General features: G+C 61.7%; 4 protein-coding genes and 1 non-coding gene across 8 annotated transcripts in view; 3 read left to right on the forward strand and 2 right to left on the reverse strand.

Annotated features, from left to right (window-relative positions):
- The window catches only part of LOC104139172 (zinc finger protein 850), a 70,016-nt gene that overhangs the window by 41,046 nt on the left and 7,781 nt on the right, over positions 1–21,189 (forward strand). Inside the window, exon 5 of the mRNA XM_068923983.1 lies at positions 4,599–5,719. Coding sequence (XP_068780084.1) covers positions 4,599–5,719 — 1,121 coding nt within the window. The remainder of the gene's footprint in view (positions 1–4,598; positions 5,720–21,189) is intronic.
- On the forward strand, positions 1,438–4,359 carry LOC138063802 (zinc finger protein 7-like). The gene is made up of 4 exons (XM_068923824.1): positions 1,438–1,524; positions 1,631–1,727; positions 3,697–3,888; positions 4,325–4,359. Exons 1-4 carry the CDS (start codon positions 1,501–1,503, stop codon positions 4,357–4,359), a joined length of 348 nt encoding a protein of 115 aa, XP_068779925.1. The 5' UTR covers positions 1,438–1,500.
- LOC104139175 (zinc finger protein RFP-like) lies at positions 8,248–12,365 on the forward strand. 2 transcript variants are annotated; one of them, XM_068923947.1, is made up of 7 exons: positions 8,248–8,836; positions 9,048–9,143; positions 9,491–9,721; positions 10,029–10,051; positions 10,147–10,259; positions 10,399–10,425; positions 10,799–12,365. In XM_068923947.1, exons 1-7 carry the CDS (start codon positions 8,420–8,422, stop codon positions 11,338–11,340), a joined length of 1,449 nt encoding a protein of 482 aa, XP_068780048.1. In that variant the 5' UTR covers positions 8,248–8,419; the 3' UTR covers positions 11,341–12,365. The 2 variants fall into 2 exon arrangements, with proteins under 2 accessions (XP_068780048.1, XP_068780049.1); XM_068923948.1 differs by lacking the exon at positions 9,491–9,721.
- TRNAL-AAG (transfer RNA leucine (anticodon AAG)) lies at positions 11,956–12,037 on the reverse strand. Its single transcript has one exon. It is a non-coding gene; the product is annotated as a tRNA-Leu (tRNA).
- LOC104139174 (zinc finger protein RFP-like) lies at positions 13,043–17,269 on the reverse strand. Of its 3 annotated transcripts, XM_068923945.1 has the most exons (8): positions 16,006–17,269; positions 15,699–15,794; positions 15,121–15,351; positions 14,791–14,813; positions 14,583–14,695; positions 14,417–14,443; positions 13,805–14,043; positions 13,043–13,604 (listed from the first exon to the last, which is right to left on the reverse strand). In XM_068923945.1, exons 1-8 carry the CDS (start codon positions 16,420–16,422, stop codon positions 13,557–13,559), a joined length of 1,194 nt encoding a protein of 397 aa, XP_068780046.1. In that variant the 5' UTR covers positions 16,423–17,269; the 3' UTR covers positions 13,043–13,556. The 3 variants fall into 3 exon arrangements, with proteins under 3 accessions (XP_068780046.1, XP_068780044.1, XP_068780045.1); XM_068923943.1 differs by having other exon boundaries at positions 13,043–14,043; XM_068923944.1 differs by lacking the exon at positions 15,121–15,351 and having other exon boundaries at positions 13,043–14,043.

A 21,189-nucleotide genomic window follows, 5' to 3' on the forward strand; every position in this document is an offset into this window, starting at 1 on the left:
AAATGGAGCCGGAGGGGGAGGGCGGCGCAGTGCAGGGGGCTGCTCTGCGGAGCGCCCATTCACCCGGGGCGATAAAGCAAAACTGCCCTTGCCAAGACAAACACTGGCCAGGGATTTTCTTTTTTTCTTTTTTTTTTTTTTGGCTAGAAGAAACGGGTCAGTGTTGGCTGAAGAAGCTGCTAACGAAACCGAGCAGCACCGAACACCTTTAACTGTGCGGGGCGATTTAAAAGCTCCCTCGGTTACCAGTGCAGCAGCTCTCAGAGCTTTCTGTGCAAGCTGAACAGCGCTTTTTTTTTTTTTTTTAAAAGATAATTTCGGACAGAACAGAAATGTGCCTTTTTAAGGCTTCATTTGCTTACGTGGGACAAATTAATTCCCTGAGGAGGGAGTAATTGCGCGGTCGGAGGGAGGACGCGTCGGACTCGCGTGCAAGTGCGGCAGGACCTGGAGAGCGAAGGGCGCTTTCAGCATTGCAAATCGCGCTGGGCTGGAGCAGTTCGCTGTCTAGCGCTGCTTCACTTCAAAGCCTGTATTAAACACATGTGAAAAATCACTGCATTTCATGTCGGACGCCGAAAGGAAGAAGTTGCTTTAGAAACGGATCTATCTTCCCATTTGAGGTTAAGCGAATCGAAGTTAGTTATTTTGCTTTTTTTTTTTTTTTTGGTGGTGGTGTTTTGGTTTTCTCTTTGGTCTGGATGTTTTCGTTGTCCGATTAGAGATGTAGAAATTAAATCATTATTGGCATACGGCATTAGCGTCGAAACAGCTGCAGCCGCATCCGAAAGGAGGGAAGGCAGTTGTGAGCTTGCAGGCCGGCACGCGTTTTGGTTTATAAACGTGTATTTCGCCTGTTGATCTCCTTCCTCCTCCTCCCTCCCCGCCTTGGACAGGGCAGATCTGGGGTTGTTCTGGGACGGCGTTTCTCGGCCTGAACGCCCCCAAATTTCTCCGCTTTCGGGGCAGATGTCTCGCCGCCTTCCTCCGGGCACCGCGGGGCGGGGGCAGCTTGGCCTTGCGGGCGCTGCCCCGGTGCAGGGCTCAAGGAGCTGGCTCCATCCCCCCTACCCCGGGGCAGCCGGGCAGGGAGGTGGGTTCCTCCACCCCCCCGCTCGCAGACACCTCCCCGCCGCGGGGCCGCCCCGGGGAGGCGGCGGCGCCGGGCTGGGCGCGCAGGTACCGCGGGGGCGCGGGCGGGGGATGCGCGGAGCCGCGGGCGGGGATGGCGAGCTCCGCCGCCCTCCTCGGAGCCGCGCAGGGGGTGGCGGGGGAGGGTTTGGGGGTGCCCCCCGGCTGAGCCGGTGAGGAGGTCTTTTGGTTTTGGGGTTTTTTTGTTACTTTTTGTTTTGGGTTTTTTTTTGTTACTTTTTGCTTTTGGGGTTTTTTTGGTTACTTTTTGTTTTTGGGTTTTTTTTTTTTTTGCCTTCCTCCCAGGCTGCGGAGACCATGGCCCCCGGCGCCCGCCGAGCCGCCCTGCCCTGAGCCCCGGCCGCGGAGATGGCTGCGGCGGAGCCTGCCCAGGTAGGGACTGCTCGGCCGGGGGGACCCAAGCCCTGTCCCAGCCTGAGCTGCGGCTCTCGGGGCACAGCCTTGAGTTTTTATTTCTTATTTGATTTTTGTTTTCCAGGTGCCCGAGGCTTTGGAAGAGGTGACCGTTCTCACCACTGGTGCGCACTGGGCTCTCTCGGACCCTGGGCAGAGAAACCACCCGGCTGCGCTTGCAGGTAGGGAAGGGCTCTGCCATGCTTGGGGCATCTTCCGCCTCTCCCCAGCCACTGCAGAAAAGGCTCATTTTTCTGGGGGCAAAATCCAGACCTGCTTCCCTCCCTCCTTCTGGTGCTGATGTTCCCAGGGTGCGTTCCTCAATAAGCCTTTCCGTCCTAGTTTCAAGTGACAAGGATGCCTCTGAAAGAAATGATGCCTTTTGCACTCTCGTTTTCAATTTCACAGGGAGCGGATCTGTTTTGGAGAGCCCTTTCACTGTGGGGCTTCCAGGTTTCGCCAGGTTTGGGATCCCTGCAGTAATTGCTTTACTGTGTTTGCTCTTCCATCCTTAACATGCACATTCCTGGGATAAATGTCCTCAGCATGGAAGTAAGATGATGTGTGCAGACAGCAAGCTAGGGACTGAAGGGGACTCTGATCCAGGAGACTGCTGTGATCCCTGGAAGGAAGGTGGAAGCAGCCTGCGGTGGGGTTGGGTTTCCGTTCTGCTCTGCTGGGACAGACACAGCTTGTGGAGCTTCCCTGGATCGCTCTGTGCATGATGTTTGCTTCAGTAACTATGCTTTTTTTATTAATATAAAGCAAGAAATAGTCTCCAAATTTCTATTTGGCTGAGAGCTTAGAGTTTAAGAGGCTAAGCCCTAACTGCAGTTCTGTCTCCCTCCTCCTCCACAATCTTGATGGGATACGAGCAGCGTTCATGGGTTTTTGCCTAGTGTATGTGTTAGACATCTGTATAGCAGCTGCGCATGCTCTGAGCATCCCACCCTGGGCAGGTGGATTTCCTTCTCCCACCTCGATGTGGCTTGCAGCAGAGCACGATGAGCAAAAAAAACACTCTGCATTTAATTGAGTTAACGCATAGCTGTGGGTGTCCCCTAGCAGTAGGGATGTGCTGCTGGGCAACTGGGGCCCCTGAGCCTTGGGCTCTCCTTAAGCCCAGGAGCTCTGGACTTGCAGTGCCCTCTCCTGACAGGTCCTGCCTGCTCACCCACCCTGGGATGGTCTCTGGGATGGAGAAGGCTCCAGGCTCCTCCAACTGGGATAAACGAGTGGCAGCTCCAGGAGGGGAGTGGGCATGACGAGAACTTGACTCCAGCCTCAGATTTAGGGTGCTAGCATGCAGTAACTGAGTAATGACAGGCACAGTCCTGATCTTGCTGGATGCTTCTTGGTTCCTTTCCATGGGTGGAAGCAGGGAAGCCTCTAGGGAACATCTGGAGGGTCTAACAGTGGATGATGGGATAAAGAGTCACACTCTCAAATGCCCAGCTTGCTGGGCTTTGCACAGTGCAGTTCACCCTCGCTCTGTGCCTTGAGCACTGTTTCTTTGTTCGTGTGCCCGTAGCCCTTCTGCAACATCCTGCTCTTGGAGCAGATATTCAGCTGCCTAAAGCCTCTGATATAGTGGTGTACAGCCCCGTCACCTGTGAGTGCAGCCTGTGCACGCTGCTCCTTGCAAAGACGGATTTATCTCAAAGGAAAATAAGGGAGTTGGTCACTTGTGTCAGATGTATCCAAGCTATGCAGTTGGCAGGCCTGTGTCACAGCCCACTTTTATTTCTCTGTTTTTCCAGCCTTCCTTTTCCTCCTGCTCGATACTCCCTGAACCTTTCAGATGGACAGCCTCTGCGTTTCTCATCTGCTCTCGCTGTCATTGGGCTTTTCTGTGTTCTTGAAAAGTGGCTTTGGGGCTAGTTCCTCTCTGGTTCAAGCTTCTTTTTCCTGGGATGTGCAGCTGCCTTTTGCATCACCTGGAAATCTCTTGAGTAATGAGTGTCCAGTTGTAGATATTCTCAGCAAACCCTGCTGGGACCGAATTCTTCCCTCCTCAGAGAGTCCTGAGCATCTGGATTTTTTTCTGTTTGGAAGAGGTCTGAATTTTAAGGTCACAGCTACCTTTCCCGTAACGAGACATCACATGCGTCTGTAATCTACCCGGTAATCCACCGCTGTCTACCTGAGCAGGCTTCCCGGTGTATAACCCCGACCTGCTTGCTCGGCTGGAACAAGGGGAAGAGGCCTGGATCCCAGACATCCAGAGCTCTGAGGATGAGGAACCAGCGAGACCCCTTCTGAGACTGTGGGCAAGGAAAAGAAAACGGTGGAAAACTTATCGAGACCCAGGGAGTTCCTCCGGCTCCAATTCCTCTCACTCAGGTAAGGGAATTAGCTTCGACCCCAACCCCAAAATACCCGCAGGGGCATAGCCCCGTGACAGGCATCGCTCCTCACCTCCAGCAAGCAAGAGCCCGGGCCCCATACTGGAAATATGTGTAACTGGGAAGGAGGGTGCAGGAGTAGAAAGCCACAGGAACCCATTAAGCACTGGCAGCCCAAAATACCAAGTTTTGGTACCTCCTGGAAGAGGCAGTCTGCTTGCTATGGCTTTTCCAGCTATATATGATGTGGCGTGAAATCACCGCCCTTTTTGTGATGCTTCTCTCCGTCTTTACTCTAGCTTCTTTCCGTGCATATTCAGGCTGGGGTAGAGGCCAAATATTTTCCTTTTTTCTTTTTCTGTAGGGGAAAAACTTGTGGGATTTATCCCTTTGTTCCCATCTGCCCATTTTTTCTTTGTTTCTGCTTCCTCCAGCCTCTTTTCTGTGGTTCCCCCTGTGCAGGGAGTGACTCAGGGATGGTTCTTCCCCCTCTGTCCCAGCAGGTGATGGGTCAGAAAGTGACACGGATGACGAAAGTTCCCAGCAAGAAGATGAAGATCGAGCAGAGCTGCACGGCGTGGCCTCGAGGAAATCCAGAGGAGGCATCTCCCTGGCCGGCGAGAACCACCAACAGAAAAGCCACTCGGGGAGGAGATCGGCTTCTTCCAGCCACAATGGGAAAAAACACGGTTTCAAGAGCGAGTCAAGAATACACCTGGGGCAGCACAAACATGCGTGCCACAAGTGTGGGAAAAGCTTCAGCCGTGGCTCGTCCCTCAATCGGCACCAGAGGGTCCATCTGGGGGAGAAACCCTTCACGTGCTCTAAGTGCGGGAAAAGTTTCACGTGCGACTCCACCCTTAAGAACCATCAGAAAACCCACTCTCACGAGAAACCCTACAAATGCCTCAGTTGTGAGAAAAGCTTCGCGTCCACCAAGTCTCTCAAAAAGCATTGCAAGGTCCACCTGGAGAATGGGGCCTACCAGTGCTCTGAGTGCGGGAAAAAACTCACTTCCAATTCAGCTCTTATTGTCCACCGGCGAATACATACAGGGGAGAGGCCCTATAATTGCCCTGACTGTGGGAAAAACTTCATGGCTAAAAAGTCCCTCAATAAGCATCGTAAGAGCCACACGGAGGGCGCCATCTTCACATGTCCAGACTGTGGGAAAAAACTCACTTCAAACTCGACCCTCATCATCCACAGGCGAATACACACCGGGGAGAGACCCTATCCATGCCCTGACTGCGGGAAAAGCTTCATGGCCAACAAGTCGCTCAGCAAACATCGGAAGAGCCATATGGAGGAGGAAACCTATAAATGTTCTCAGTGCGGGGACATTTTCACAAAGAGCTCGGCCTTCGTAGCCCACCTCAGGACCCACAGGGGAGAGCCCCCTTACCCGTGCCTTGACTGCGGGGAGGCCTTCTTTGACAGCTCAGCTTTTAACAAACACCGGAAAAAGCACTTGGTAGAGAAACCTTATCAGTGCCCCGAGTGCGGAATAGGCTTCACTGTTCACTCTGCCCTCCTTCTTCACCAGAAGAGCCATATGGGACCCAGACCCCACGTATGTCCTGACTGCGGGAGAGCCTTCCGGGAGAACACGACCCTCCGGAGACACCAGCGGATCCACACGGGCGAGAAGCCGTATCAGTGCTCTTACTGTGAGAAAAGCTTTCGGGCTAGCTCCACCCTCATCATCCACCGGAGGATCCACACCGGAGAGAAACCCTACAAATGCACCAAATGCACAAAGTGCTTCACGTCCAGCTCTTCCCTCATGAAGCATCGGCGGACTCACCTACGGGACGAGGCACCTGTGGGTCCTGTGAGTCACAGCGAGTGACTTGCTTTGCCTAATCCCTTCAGGCTGCCTTGGGATATCTATCCCAGAGACAGTGCAGTCCCACCAGGTCCCAGCCATCTGCTCATTAATGGGAACTTCCTCTGTCTGTCTGTCCCTCACTCAGAAACCCCGGATGTGGAGGAGATGCCCTTATGAGTGCTTCTCTTCTGAGTTTCTGGCATCTTCCGGCAACCCCAAAATAGTCAGCTCTGCCTCTTTTGGCCAGTAATCCCTCTCTTGCCCTGCCCTGGCCAATGTTTGCACTCATCCTGTCCATGCAGTGGCTAAAAAGGAGGCTTAAATGTACAGGTACAACCCATGTCTCAGTGTCTGTATACAGCTTTGGTGCTCTGACAAGTAACAGTATGGCATTTTGTTGTATATGGGTTCCTCAAACCATTGCATCGGCGTTTCACTGACTTCCTTTGCCCTCGGACAGCATCTGGCTCGGGGTGACTTTGTTAGGCAAAGCTGCTGTTCCCTGTGTGAAGGAGAGGCGAACTAAAAACCTTTTCCTGTCCAAACTTTTAATTCATACAGTGGTGGGTAGGGGAATGGAAACTGGATACTGAGGATCTGAGGGTGAAGAGAAAGAAGGGCCCAGTCCAACTCGTGGTAAAATTAGATATTGTAGATATATTGAGTGTCCATTATCGGAAACAATGCAATGCCTCCAGATGAAGTCAGTGATGGGCTTTAAAACAAGCAGGTTGGTTTTAGAAGCAGAAGAAGGTGGCTTTTTTTAAGAGAAGGCCCATGCAAGCCAGCCCTGCAGCCAAGGGGTCCCCATTGCCTTGATGTTTGGTCTGTTTGCTGTTCTCTCTTTGATGGGGCATGGTGCCAGATGTCTCTGGAAAAGGGTCTTTCATACGCAGATGTCTCCTCTCATGATTTCCCTGTTGTACTTATTATGTCCTATTTGATTTTTATACTGCTGTGTTCAAAATACACCACAATGAATTTGGTGCAAATATGACACCCCAAGTCATGGCTTATTTGTGAATTTTCTTGCTTTTAAAGAGGTGCAATAAAGTGGAACTGGGTTTCCTGGAGTGCAGAATCTTTATCAAGCGAGAACATGTGATTTTTTTTTTCCTTTAAAAAGGTGGCACTGCTGAAAAAAGTTGCTTTAGAAATTTGTTAGTCACAGCTTACAATGACTGAGGTTATATTCAAGTTGTTCTCCTTTTGCTTCTTTAAATGTCATACACAACGGGTTCTGTCTCTAATTAGATCAACCTCAAACTGCAGGTCAAATCTGAGGACGTGGTGCACCCGCAAGAGAAAGTTTGAATTCTGCTGGGTGATAGGATCCTCAGGACATGGAGATGTCTATCCAAAACTGAACAGCCTCAGAACTCATCCAGATTTTTCCTTGGTGCTGTGTTTTGTTGTCTTTGCTCTAGACGCTCTCCCCTGCCTTGTTGCTGATTTTTTTTTTCCTTAGGTGGGGAGAAAAAGAGAGGGGAGAGTATTAAGATGCTGTATCCTATGCTGCTTGGACCACAATAGTCTAACACACCCCCGAGGGAATAGGGATGCAAGCGCTGTGCCTTACGTTAGCTCCTGGAACCATCTGTGAAGGAAACACCTGACCCTGGAAGGGGCACGTCCTTGGAGCTGGGATTACAGCAGCTATCGGCAGCCCAAGGCTCTGGCTGGGGGAAGACTTAAGCAAAATATTAGGATTAACTTGTGCTGGTGACCGAAGCACCGTTGCAAATGATGATCCAGCACTGAAAGCGTCAGCGTGAGGGCAGAGCGCTGTCTCCATCCTACCCTCTTGGATGCTGAATGGCACAACCTGGCACTCGCAAGGGTGCTCTCCGCTGCCTGGGGGGGCTCGGGAGGGAAGAAAGGCCCTGGGGGCAGCACAGCTGTACACGGGGGAGGTGAGGATGAGGCTCCAACCTGTGACCCCAGCACTGGGATGATGCTCTGACCCCTGGGATATACCAGCCTCTTGGATGCAGTCGAGGCCTCTACTCTGCCAGGCACGTGCCAGGGAGTGAGCCATGGGGTGTATCATCACAGGGGTCCTCGTATGGGCACTGGGAGCCCTGTGCTGCTCGAGGAAGACTTCCCATGCTGTCTTCTACAGTAACAGCCAAAAAACCTGTTTGCGAGGCTGGACGCCTGTGCTCCTGTCGAGCAAAAGCAGAGCAGCACCAGCCCTGCCCTGAGCAGGAATCAGGCCAATTAAAAGTTGGAGACAGCCCCCCGGCTGGGAAGAGCTGAGAAGCGAGGCTGTTGCCACTCTCGCGCGCGGCTTGCGTTCCTCGCTGCCGCTGTGGCACCTTCGGCTCCGGCTTCCTTGCGCCGTGTTTCCTGGGACGAGGTGTGCCAAAGTGAAGCTGGGGCGAGGAGGGGGGTGGCTCTCGTGCCTCCTCCTCCCGCTCCCGTCCCTGGCTGGCCCTGCCCCGAGCAAAGGCGGCTCCACGGCGAAGGGGGCTGCCGGGGTGGCCGGTGGGGACGGGCTGCAGCCGCCGCGGCGTTCGCGGGCCAGCGTGGGCGCCGGGCTGTCGGGGTGCGGCGGAGCTGCTGGCAGGCCTTTGCCCGGGGCGGCTCCGGGGAGGCGCCAGCCCCGCGCCCCGCTCGGCCCGGCAGCTCCCGCTCGGGCGGACGAGCCGGGGCTGCGGGAGGAGGAAGCGAGTGCCGCGGCGGCGGCGGCAGGGCCATGTCTGCGCAGGGGCTGAGGCGCAGCCTCGAGCAGGAGGTGACCTGCCCCATCTGCCTGGGGGACTTTGAGGAGCCGGTGATGACCGCCTGCGGGCACAACTTCTGCCGAGGCTGCGTGCAGCAGGAGCGGGGGCTCTCCGGGGCGCCTTTCCCGTGCCCGCTGTGCCGGGAGCCCGTGCGGGCGAGCAGCCTCCGGCCCAACCTGCAGCTGGGCACCGTGGCGCAGCTGGTGCAGCGGCTGGCGCTGCAGCAGAGCGGCGCGCCGGGGCAGGCGAGCGCGTGCCAGGCGCACGGCGAGGCCCTGCGGCTCTTCTGCCGCGAGGACGAGGCGCTCATCTGCGTGATCTGCCGGGAGGCGCGGGCTCACCGCGCGCACGCCGTGCTGCCCCTCGAGGAGGCCGCCCAGGAGTACGAGGTGGGCTGGGGCTGGGGCTGGGGCTGGGGCTCGGCCCCGAGCCCGCCAGCGGCCGAGCAGCCCGGCCCGGGGGCCGCGGCGGGCCGGGGGCTGGCGGGGCCGGGGCGGCGATGGGCGCGCGGCCCCCACAGCCCCTTCTGGGCCGGCGGTGCTGCGTGGGGCCGGGCTCCAGCGGGCGCTCGGGGGCCAAAGTCCTCTTCTGCGGCGGCAGGAAGAGCTCGCGAGGGTGGCGCAGGGCCTGCGGGAGCACAGGACGGAGCTGCAGCAGGCGCAGGCCCACGGGGCCGCGGAGGCCGCCCAGCTCCTGGTACGGGTGCCGGGCACCGGGGAGGGCGGCGGGGGCCACAGGCAGCGGCGGGGCGGCGGGCGGCTTTGGGGGCGAGCGAGAGGGGGCTCGGGGCGGAGGAGGAGCCGGGACGAGCGCTCCTCGGCGGCCGCAGACCGGCGGGGGTCCGCGGCACGCCGGCCCCGGCCCTCGGCTCCGGCAGAGCTTTCCGGAGAGCGCCGGGCGGGCTCCTCGGCCGCGGGCCGGTGGGCGGCAGCGGGCGCTGGGGCGGCGCGGCGGCCGGCGAGCCCCGGGCAGGGCCGCGGGCGCCGCGGGGAGGCGGGCGGCGAGGCGGCACCCGGCGCTGCCCTCGGCTCGCCGCCCGCCAGGGGCGCCTGGGGCGGGAGAGGCGGCTGGTGGCGGCGGCGTGCGAGGAGCTGCGCCGGGCGCTGGCGGAGGAGGAGCAGGCCCTGCTGGGGCGGCTGGCCGAGCTGGACGGGGAGGTGACGCGGCGGCGGGAGCAGCACGCCGCCGGCCTCAGCGCCAGGATGGCGGACCTCAGCGCCCTGATGGCCGAGCTGGAGGAGACGCGGCGGCAGCCGGCAGCCCGGCTCCTGCAGGTGGGGCGGCGGCGGCGGGACCCCGCGCCCGGGAGGGCACCGCCGCTTCCTGGGCAGCCGGCCCGAGGGCCGCGCGGGGAGGCCCCAGTGGGGCTCCCGGCGGACGAGGGCCGGGCGGGTGGGCGCCGCGCAGGCTGTAGACGGGCCCGGCACCGGGGCGGTGGGGCCTTGGGGCGGGCGGGTGGCGCGGCGGGGGGCTCTGCACACCCCCAGCCCCGCTCCCGGGGCGGGCGGGCGGCTGCTGAGCCGCGCTGGCTCGTGGCGGCCGCTCTCGGCACCCACTCTCCCCTCTGCCGTCCTCCTCCAGGATGCCCGGAGCGCCATGAGCAGGTACCTCCCGTGCCGCCGGTCGGCAGCTCCCGCGCGCCCCTCCGCCCCGGCCGCCCGGCCAAGGCCGGAGGGCCAACGCGCTGCTGCCGCTGCAGGGCCAAGAAGGGGATCGCTGCTGCACCGCGCCTGAGGGTGTCCGACGTGCAAGAGAGCATCCAAGCTTTTCCCCAGGAGAAGACGACGTTGCAGAGCCTGGTGGGATTCCTGGGTGAGGGCTGTTCCCCGCGGCCGCTGCCTCGCGCGGAGCCCACGGTTGGCCCCGGCCGCCCGGGCTGCGCCCACCCGCCGCTGGCGATGGGCTCGCGGCACAGGCGCCTCTCACTCCGCTCTCCGCTGCTTCCTTGCAGGCTTGAGACGAGCCGCAGCGTGCGCAGGTAGCGAGTCCTGCCCGGGCGCCCGTCGTCCCCTCCTGCCTCCACCCGGCGCCGGGCAGCCTGCCTCCCGGCCCGCCGCCCGAGCCCAGGACGGCGCTTAGCGGCGCCCGCGCGCGAGCCGCGACTGCCTGCGGCGGCGAGAGGGCCCCGGCCTGCTGCAGGCATCTGCCCGAGAGCCGCAGGGCCCTTGCCAGGCCGGCCGGCGGGGCGGGAGCGCCCGTCCGCCCCGGGCCTCTGCCTCCCGCCTTCGCCCGGCCCCGGCCCCCTTCCCAGCCCCGCTGCCAGCCGGGCAGCCGCCTCAGTCGCCCCCGGCTTCCCGCCACCGAGCTCGGCCCGGGACGCTCACCCCGTCCGTGTCTCTCGCTCTCCCCAGTGGACGTGACGCTGGATCCAGCCACGGCTCACCCCAACCTCATCCTGTCCGGGGACAGGAAAAGCGTCAGGCATGGAGACAGACGACAAGAGCTGCCCGACAACCCCGAGCGATTCAGCGTTTGTGTCTGCGTCCTGGGCCGTGAGCAATTCACGGGCGGGAGGCACTACTGGGAGGTGCACGTGGAAGACCATTTGGATTGGGACCTCGGGGTGTGCAGGGAGTCAGTGAAGAGGAAGGTGAACGTCAAACTCTCCCAAGAGAACGGGTACTGGGCCGTGTACTTGAGGGGGGGCATCTACAAGGTGTCAACTTCCCCCCCAGCCACTCTCCCTGTGACCACAGCGCCCGAGCGGGTGGGAATTTTGCTCGACTATGAGGCCGGCGTGGTCTCCTTTTACAACCTCACTGACAGGTCCCACCTCTTCACTTTCACCAGCAGCTTCTCGGAGACACTGCGCCCTTATTTCAGCCCTTCCATCATTAAAAGGTGGCAGAACAGAGCTCCCCTGACTATCTGCCCCATCCCGACTCAGCCCTGAGGTCCTGTCAAGGACAGTGATGGTCCCGGCTTGGATGGTCCCATCTGTGTTGGGCATCGCCCACCTGCCCATGGTGCCACGCTCTGCCCCAGCCCTTCTGCCTGGTGGGATGGGGCTTGGGTGACCCTCCTTGTGCCACCCACCAGCTCCCAGTCCAGCCCTGAAGGGGGCTTCAGCAACTTCTGGTTGAACTTCCCTGCTCCAAGCAGGGTTTTCTGAAGCACATGGCTCAGGGTCGTGTCCAGCTTGGGTTTTGAATACCTCCAAAGATGGAGGCTCCGGACACCTGCTGGACAACCCTTTCCAGTGTCTGACCGCACTCACAGTAAAATTTTTTTCTTTCTCATGTTCAAGAGAAATTCCCTGTAGTCCTCTTTCTGCCCCTTGGAAGTCAGGTATCCTTTTGCTGGTTGCCACTGAGAAGAGTCTGGCCCTAACCCTTTCTCTACTCCATCACTGGATTCGCTGCTCCAGTCTAGTCTGGGGAGCCCAGCGTTGGTCACAGCGCTCCAGATGTGGTCTCTGCACTGTACTCCAGATGTGGTCTCAACTAGCACCGCACAGAGAGATGCGAACGAATCCCTGCAGCTGCGTCTCGAGTGCCTAAAAGGGACTTGGCAGCGGTGGGATTCGAACCCACGCCTCCGAAGAGACTGGAGCCTTAATCCAGCGCCTTAGACCGCTCGGCCACACTACCTTGGTGAGGGACCCTGGGCTCGCTATGGAAGACAACACGCAGAAAATTTGTGCAAAACTTATTCTGGGCTGTTTTGAGGGGTCTGTGGGAAAGTGCAAACCTGAGTAGGGGAAGTTTAGGGGAAGGACCAAAGGTGGGGAAAGGGAGGGATCGTCATGGACTGGGGAGGAGCAAATGTGAGGTAAAGAGGGAGAAAAAAAACGGTATAAAAGAGGCTAGTGATGTGTAAGCAAGGGCCAGATCTTGTCTGAGCCCTGCACTTGATCTTTGGTCTCACTCGCTCCAGCAGTCTATCCCGTATTCTTATTAAATCCTTTTTGTCAGCTGTCTTCTGTCTGAGCGCACTCCCTCCCCTGAATTAAATCACCCGACAGCACGTCCTCTCCGAGCCCAGATCCGGCAGGCATGAGGACGCACCCTGCCAGGAGGGCAGGCTGCTGCCAGGGCACCGAGGGGCATTAATGGCCCTGAACAGCCCCACCTGGAACCCCCACCCACCCCTTGCCCATGGCCCCAGGCTCTATTTAAGCTCAGCTCAGGTTTCTCAGCCCCTTCCCCAGCTCTGATGGAGCAGGACTGCTCTGCAGCTTGCTCCCAGCTGTGCTCATGCCTGTGCCCAGCCATGGACCCTGCTCATCTGGACCCTGACCCATGGACTGGCTTCTCTACTTGCCCTTGGCCCTCTCTTCTCTGCATGGACGTCTCCAGCACCCTGGATTTGGGGCTGCCCTGCTCTGCTCGCTCGGATGGGCCTGGCCGACGCTGGCCCTGCCCTGCCGGCGGGCGCTTGCGCTCAGCCCCCGGTGCCAGCCCTCGCTGTGCCTTGGACGCAGGGCAGCACAAGAGCCCGCTGCCTCCTGGAGCAGGGAGCGCCCCGTTCCAGCCCCAGAGCCCCCGCAGCGAGTCCCGGGACAGCACCTTGCCCAAGCCTCTCCTGCAGCTCCACTTTCAGGGTCCCGCTCCTGCCAGAAGAGTGACAGCGAGACCCCGGCCCCACTCGGGAGCTGGCGGGAGAACAGATGCTTTATTGACACAGGTATTGGTATCCTCTGGATCGGAGATGTGATCCTGCTGTGCCCAGGTGATGCAGGTGCCTGATGATTGTGCACTCGTCCTGGATGTCCCCCCATCCCTCCATGGCACAGAGACCCTCGGGGACAAAGAGGGGAAGCAGGTGGCTGGGAGCCCTGGTGCTGCCTGCCCATGGGTGCAGGGGTGCACCCCCTTTTCGGGAGATTTAAGAGGTGGGATGGGCCTTTGGCATATGCTGCTGGAGGGGACACGCAGGGGCCAAATGCCATCAGGGCTGGGCTGGGAGCTGGTGGGTGGCACAAGGAGGGTCACCCAAGCCCCATCCCACCATGCAGAGGGGCTGGGGCAGAGCGCGGCACCATGGGCAGGTGGGCGATGCCCAACACAGATGGGACCATCCAAGCCGGGACCATCACTGTCCTTGACAGGACCTCAGGGCTGAGTCGGGACGAGGCAGATGGTCAGGGGAGCTCTGTTCTGCCCCCCCTTATTGACAGAAGGGCTGAAATAAGGGCGCAGTGTCTCCGAGAAGCTGCTGGTGAAAGTGAAGAGGTGGGACCTGTCAGTGAGGTTGTAAAAGGAGACCACGCCGGCCTCATAGTCGAGCAAAATTCCCACCCGCTCGGGCGCTGTGGTCACAGGGAGAGTGGCTGGGGGGGAAGTTGACACCTTGTAGATGCCCCCCCTCAGGCACACGGCCCAGTACCCGTTCTCTTGGGAGAGTTTGACGTTCACCTTCCTCTTCACTGACTCCCTGCACACCCCGAGGTCCCACTCCACATTGTCTTCCACGTGCACCTCCCAGTAGTGCCTCCCGCCCGTGAATTGCTCACGGCCCAGGACGCAGACACAAACGCTGAATCGCTCGGGGTTGTCGGGCAGCTCTTGTCGTCTGTCTCCATGCCTGACGCTTTTCCTGTCCCCGGACAGGATGAGGTTGGGGTGAGCCGTGGCTGGATCCAGCGTCACGTCCACTGGGGAGAGCGAGAGACACGGACGGGGTGAGCGTCCCGGGCCGAGCTCGGTGGCGGGAAGCCGGGGGCGACTGAGGCGGCTGCCCGGCTGGCAGCGGGGCTGGGAAGGGGGCCGGGGCCGGGCGAAGGCGGGAGGCAGAGGCCCGGGGCGGACGGGCGCTCCCGCCTCGCCGGCCGGCCTGGCAAGGGCCCTGCGGCTCTCGGGCAGATGCCTGCAGCAGGCCGGGGCCCTCTCGCCGCCGCAGGCAGTCGCGGCTCGCGCGCGGGCGCCGCTAAGCGCCGTCCTGGGCTCGGGCGGCGGGCCGGGAGGCAGGCTGCCCGGCGCCGGGCGGAGGCAGGAGGGGACGACGGGCGCCCGGGCAGGACTCGCTACCTGCGCACGCTGCGGCTCGTCTCAAGCCTGCAAGGAAGCAGCGGAGAGCGGAGTGAGAGGCGCCTGTGCCGCGAGCCCGTCGCCAGCGGCGGGTGGGCGCAGCCCGGGCGGCCGGGGCCAACCGTGGGCTCCGCGCGAGGCAGCGGCCGCGGGGAACAGCCCTCACCCAGGAATCCCACCAGGCTCTGCAACGTCGTCTTCTCCTGGGGAAAAGCTTGGATGCTCTCTTGCACGTCGGACACCCTCAGGCACGGCGCAGCAGCGATCCCCTTCTTGGCCCTGCAGCGGCAGCAGCGCGTTGGCCCTCCGGCCTTGGCCGGGCGGCCGGGGCGGAGGGGCGCGCGGGAGCTGCCGACCGGCGGCACGGGAGGTACCTGCTCACGGCGCTCCGGGCATCCTGGAGGAGGACGGCAGAGGGGAGAGTGGGTGCCGAGAGCGGCCGCCGCGAGCCAGTGCGGCTCAGCAGCCGCCCGCCCGCCCCGGGAGCGGGGCTGGGGGTGTGCAGAGCCCCCCGCCGCGCCGCCCGCCCGCCCCAAGGCCCCACCGCCCCGGTGCCGGGCCCGTCTGCGGCCTGCGCGGCGCCCACCCGCCCGGCCCTCGTCCGCCGGGGGCCCCACTGGGGCCTCCCCGCGCGGCCCTCGGGCCGGCTGCCCAGGAAGCGGCGGTGCCCTCCCGGGCGCGGGGTCCCGCCGCCGCCGCCCCACCTGCAGGAGCCGGGCTGCCGGCTGCCGCCGCGTCTCCTCCAGCTCGGCCATCAGGGCGCTGAGGTCCGCCATCCTGGCGCTGAGGCCGGCGGCGTGCTGCTCCCGCCGCCGCGTCACCTCCCCGTCCAGCTCGGCCAGCCGCCCCAGCAGGGCCTGCTCCTCCTCCGCCAGCGCCCGGCGCAGCTCCTCGCACGCCGCCACCACCAGCCGTCTCTCCCGCCCCAGGCGCCCCTGGCGGGCGGCGAGCCGAGGGCAGCGCCGGGTGCCGCCTCGCCGCCCGCCTCCCCGCGGCGCCCGCGGCCCTGCCCGGGGCTCGCCGGCCGCCGCGCCGCCCCAGCGCCCGCTGCCGCCCGCCGGCCCACGGCCGAGGAGCCCGCCCGGCGCTCTCCGGAAAGCTCTGCCGGAGCCGAGGGCCGGGGCCGGCGTGCCGCGGACCCCCGCCGGTCTGCGGCCGCCGAGGAGCGCTCGTCCCGGCTCCTCCTCCGCCCCGAGCCCCCTCTCGCTCGCCCCCAAAGCCGCCCGCCGCCCCGCCGCTGCCTGCGGCCCCCGCCGCCCTCCCCGGTGCCCGGCACCCGTACCAGGAGCTGGGCGGCCTCCGCGGCCCCGTGGGCCTGCGCCTGCTGCAGCTCCGTCCTGTGCTCCCGCAGGCCCTGCGCCACCCTCGCAAGCTCTTCCTGCCGCCGCAGAAGAGGACTTTGGCCCCCGAGCGCCCGCTGGGGCCCGGCCCCACGCAGCACCGCCGGCCCAGAAGGGGCTGTGGGGGCCGCGCGCCCATCGCCGCCCCGGCCCCGCCAGCCCCCGGCCCGCCGCAGCCCCCGGGCCGGGCTGCTCGGCCGCTGGCGGGCTCGGGGCCGAGCCCCAGCCCCAGCCCCAGCCCCAGCCCACCTCGTACTCCTGGGCGGCCTCCTCGAGGGGCAGCACGGCGTGCGCGCGGTGAGCCCGCGCCTCCCGGCAGATCACGCAGATGAGCGCCTCGTCCTCGCGGCAGAAGAGCCGCAGGGCCTCGCCGTGCGCCTGGCACGCGCTCGCCTGCCCCGGCGCGCCGCTCTGCTGCAGCGCCAGCCGCTGCACCAGCTGCGCCACGGTGCCCAGCTGCAGGTTGGGCCGGAGGCTGCTCGCCCGCACGGGCTCCCGGCACAGCGGGCACGGGAAAGGCGCCCCGGAGAGCCCCCGCTCCTGCTGCACGCAGCCTCGGCAGAAGTTGTGCCCGCAGGCGGTCATCACCGGCTCCTCAAAGTCCCCCAGGCAGATGGGGCAGGTCACCTCCTGCTCGAGGCTGCGCCTCAGCCCCTGCGCAGACATGGCCCTGCCGCCGCCGCCGCGGCGCTCGCTTCCTCCTCCCGCAGCCCCGGCTCGTCCGCCCGAGCGGGAGCTGCCGGGCCGAGCGGGGCGCGGGGCTGGCGCCTCCCCGGAGCCGCCCCGGGCAAAGGCCTGCCAGCAGCTCCGCCGCACCCCGACAGCCCGGCGCCCACGCTGGCCCGCGAACGCCGCGGCGGCTGCAGCCCGTCCCCACCGGCCACCCCGGCAGCCCCCTTCGCCGTGGAGTCGGGGAGCCGCCTTTGCTCGGGGCAGGGCCAGCCAGGGACGGGAGCGGGAGGAGGAGGCACGAGAGCCGCCCCCCTCCTCGCCCCAGCTTCACTTTGGCACTTTGGCACACCTCGTCCCAGGAAACACGGCACAAGGAAGCCGGAGCCGAAGGTGCCACAGCAGCAGCGAGGAACGCAAGCCGCGCGCGAGAGCGGCAACAGCCTCGCTTCTCAGCTCTTCCCTGCCGGGGGGCTGTCTCCAACTTTTAATTGGCCTGATTCCTGCTCAGGGCAGGGCTGGTGCTGCTCTGCTTTCGCTGCCACCCACCCGGCCATCGCCCCCCTCTTGTCAGTCCCCGCGACGGTGGTCCGGGCCGGCCCGGGAAGGCCCGAGGCCACCGATGGGCCTCTTTCACTTTCGCTCTGCCCCCACGCTCCCAGCCGGCTTCTGCCTGGCGGCCGGTGACGTCAGAGGCGCACCGCGCCGCTATTGGCTGCCCGCTTCCCTTTCTGCCGCTCGCCTCCCTCGGTTCGGCTGGTCCGGTCAGGATGGTCCTGGTGCCAAGGAGCCCCCTGACCCTCCTCGACCTCTTGCTGTTGGCCTTGGCCGGGCCGGGCGGCCGCCGCGGTGAGTGCGGGGCTGGAGCGGGCAGGGGGGAACGCGCGCCCGTGTCGCCATTGTCGCGATAGCGCTGGGAGGGGGCACCGCGGTGAGTGGAGGCGCGGGCGGCACTCCGTGTCGCGATAGAGGCAAGGCGTCGGGATACCCGAGGCGGGCACCTCTGTCCCGTCCGCCTGGCCAGGGTCGTGCTCCTTGGCCGCCGTGTCGCAGCCCGGCCCCGGGGCTGCCCGGCTTCGTCGGCTTCACGGCCGAGCGGCGCCACGACAGCGAGCGAGAGCGCCGGAGAGCCCGGGGTGGTGGGAGCAGCTGCTTTTTCGGGGGGACACCTGAGCCGCGCTGGGAAATGTGCCTTAGCCCCGTGCCGGTTCCTGCCGGGGAGCGGCTTTGGCTGATGCCTGCCTTGTCTTTGCAGGGAGAGAAGAGAAAGGCTGCAGGCCGGCAGCGGGTGAGCGAGCGGAGGCAGACCCGTGCCCTGCCCGCCGCCGCGCGGCACCGGTGGCATTCGGCTGGAGCGTCACGGTCCAGACGTCCCGCGTAAAGCAGCTGCTTTCTCTAAAGGCCAAGAGCGGCGGTTTGGGCTGTGCAGTTTTGGAACGGCTGTTCCCACGCTGCCGGCATCCGGCCCCGGCTTTGCTGCTGCCCTCCACCTGGACGGTGGGCTTGGGCCGCTGAGGAGGTGGAGGTTAAGTGCTGATGTTTGGGCAAAGTCTCGGGGTGGGACGTAGAGGGGAGCGAGGGTCCCTTTGCTGTCCTGCACGCAGGTCCAGGAGGAGCCCATGAGTGTGAGTGGTTTCCTGGCTGCCCCGGGAGCAGCAGGAGGGTTGGGAGGGTGGACAAGAAGAGAGCTAGAAACTGTATGTGGATGGAATTATGAGCAGGGACAATCGTGTCACCGCTAAAAAAAAGTAATAAATAATAAGTTCTGGAGGTTGTTTTTTTGTTTCTTGGTTATGGATGCTTAAGCAGCTCCACAGCCAAAGCAGCTCTGTGCAGGAAACTTAACGTTAAATCTGCTTGCGTCTGCCTGGGGGCATATTCCCGCTTGACGAATCTCTCCAATACGATACGATACGGCAGGATGACATTCCTCGGATGTGGATGTATAACCAGGCTTGGCTAAACTTCCCCGATGCCGCCGTTTGAAAGCTCCGGGGGCTCTTAGCGACTTCAGGCACCTCTTCACCTCTCGGGCCGTTTTTTGGGGGGCCGCGGCTCGGTCGAGCTCGGCCGAAGCGGTAGCACATCGTCCCCCCCAGTCTGCCCCGTCTCAGCTGCCCTTGGGGTCAGGCAGGCTGCTCTTCCCGGCTCGGGATTGCATTTCAGGTGGGGGCTGCCAGCCGGGCCGGGGGGGGAGAGGGGGGAGGCACGGGAAGGGGCGGGCGACGGACAGGAAGGGGCTGGGGCTGCCGGAGCCGAGAACAAAGCGGAGCCTGGGCAGCCCCGAGGCTGGGAGCTGGCTGCGATGCGGCAGCGCAGGTAACCGGCAGGGTCCCGGGGGCTGCCCGGGGAGGGGGGCGGTGGGTGCGGGCCCCCTGCAACCGTCCAGCGCTGGATGCGGATCCTCCGCCACCGGCCCAAGCTGGGTATGGACCTGCTGGCATCTCTCGGGGTGGGTACGGGTGCCCCCTCTGCACCGCCCCTGGGCTGGATGCGGACCCTCCGGCACCTTTTGGGATGGGTACGGACCCTCCGGCACCAGTCTGGGCTGGATATGGACCCTAATATGGACCCTCCGGCACCGGCCCGGGCTGGGTATGGACCCTCCGACACCTTTCGGGATGGGTACGGACCCTCTGGCACCTTTCAGGCTGGATATAGCCCCTCTGGCACCTTTCGGGCTGGGTACGGACCCTCTGGCACCTTTCAGGCTGGATGCGGACCCTCCGGCACCTTTCAGGATGGGTACAGACCCTCTGGCACCCTTTGGGGTGGGTATGGACCCTTTCAGGGTGGCTACAGGTCCCCCTGCCCTGGCCTGGGTTGGGTATGGTCTCCTCCTGTGTGGGGAAGGGACAGTGGGGACAGCAGGGGACGTGTCATCTCCTGGGTTGTGAGGTCCATAATGGGGGCAGGTGATAGGGAAAATTATTTTCCACCACCTTTAAGATTTTACTTAATTCTTAAATGATGAGGAAGTCTCCTTATATCCCTACTATCAGCACAAGTATTACTGCTTTAAGCAGCCAGCTAGCGGACTAGCCCCTTGCTCTCTCGCTGTCTAGTTATGTCCAGTCTCTCATCTTTCTCATTTCATTCTCCAGTGATCAAATATTCATTAAATGACCTGTCTGCCCATGAGAGGTTAATGGGCAGACAGGGACAGGCCGGAGTGAGCCCAGCGGTGGTGGTCACTGAGCTTGTGGGGCTGGAGCTCTGGATGGATGGGGAAAGGCTGAGGGTGGTGGGTTTGTCCAGCCTGGAAAGAAGACGGCCAAGGAGGGTTGAATTGCTGTCTGCAACTGCCTAATGGGGTTGTAGAGCAGCTGGAGCCAGACTTCTGGAGGTACCCAATGATGGGATGAGAGGCAAAGGGCAGGATTTGCAAGACAGGAAATTCTGATTAAATATAAGGGGAGGAAAAAACCCTTCACCCTGAGGATGGTGAAATAGTGGGACAGAGGCATGGGAGATCTCAATCTTTGGAGATATTTAGACCTTGGTGGGACATAGAACTGAGCAACCTGACCTGGGTTTGAAGTCAGAAGACTTGTCCTAGTCAAATATATATTTTTTCCCCTCTGCTTAGGAAGCAGTTTACATGCCCATTTCGTGTTACTTTGGGATCCCTGGAAAAGCATCAACTGTTTCATTACAGTAGATACACTGTATCTACCATACAACAGAGCCTGGATACTTTGTGTTGCTTTGTTTCCGGTGATACCACTGAAGCCTGAGGGGGTGGGAAAGTGAAAACATGGAAAGCAGCATTTAAAAAACAAGCTTTTACAAGAATAAAAGTCATATTAGTGAGGTCAATGTTTTCAGCACAAGCTTAAGAATCCCCTTCAGAAACACCCTATGCTCTTTCATTATTTCTCCACTTCTGATTTTTAAAGGCCTTTTCCTGGAAGGAAGTTTAGAAAGTGCCTCGCTGATTTGCTTTTGGCGAACCATGGACTGTGAAAGACTTGGGAAGGGTGAAAAGCGGAATGAGAAAGTGATGGCAAGGAACCTTTCTGAAGCTTCGCCCTTTTCCTTTTCTAGCACCAATGGGCTGTTGCGTTTTACTCCAGAATAGCCAAACATCCTGAAACACCGAAAAAGAAATGGCTACTGTGAAACTGGCTCAGGTAGACAACTTAATGGGACTCGTTTTGGGGCTCACTCTGGAGATGGAAGAGAAAACAGACAGACTAAAAAGAGAGATGATGTGCAGGAAAACAAAATACATTTCTTCAAAGAGGATGTTTATATGTTAGAGCAGAAACCCAGCCATTCTGGGAAAGGAAACACCTGTTTGTGGGTGCAGAAACTTGCCTCATTCTCTGCTGATGCTTGAATGTCTTAGACATAGGCTGCAGTGAGGTGGACAAGGAGCAGCTGCACATGCACTGGGAAAAGCCACCCTTCACCACCTGCTGTCCAGGTGGGAATGAGGAGGCTGTTGGTTTCCTTTTGGGGTTTCATCCGTGGGTCTTGCTTGGAGGTTTATTTTCAGGTCTGTGAGTCTCCTCTTTGTCCACCCCATCTCCTAGGAGGAAAGGCAGGCCCTTGCTTCTCTGCCTGAACGCCGTGTGCTCTCTTGGTTGCTTGGGACAGGCTAGAGCAGCTCTCCTTCTTCCTCTGCCAGGACCTCTGGTTTTTGATTCTTCTCCCTCCTAAATGGTGGAGCTGAGGCAACAGATACTGAAAGGGGCATCTCTTACTCTTCCAGGAGCCCGTGACCTTTGAGGAGGTGGCTGTGTATTTCACCAAGGAGCA

This window comes from Struthio camelus, chromosome 36 (genome assembly GCF_040807025.1).
Source record: "Struthio camelus isolate bStrCam1 chromosome 36, bStrCam1.hap1, whole genome shotgun sequence".
In the NCBI taxonomy this organism is placed as follows: Eukaryota; Metazoa; Chordata; class Aves; order Struthioniformes; family Struthionidae; genus Struthio; species Struthio camelus.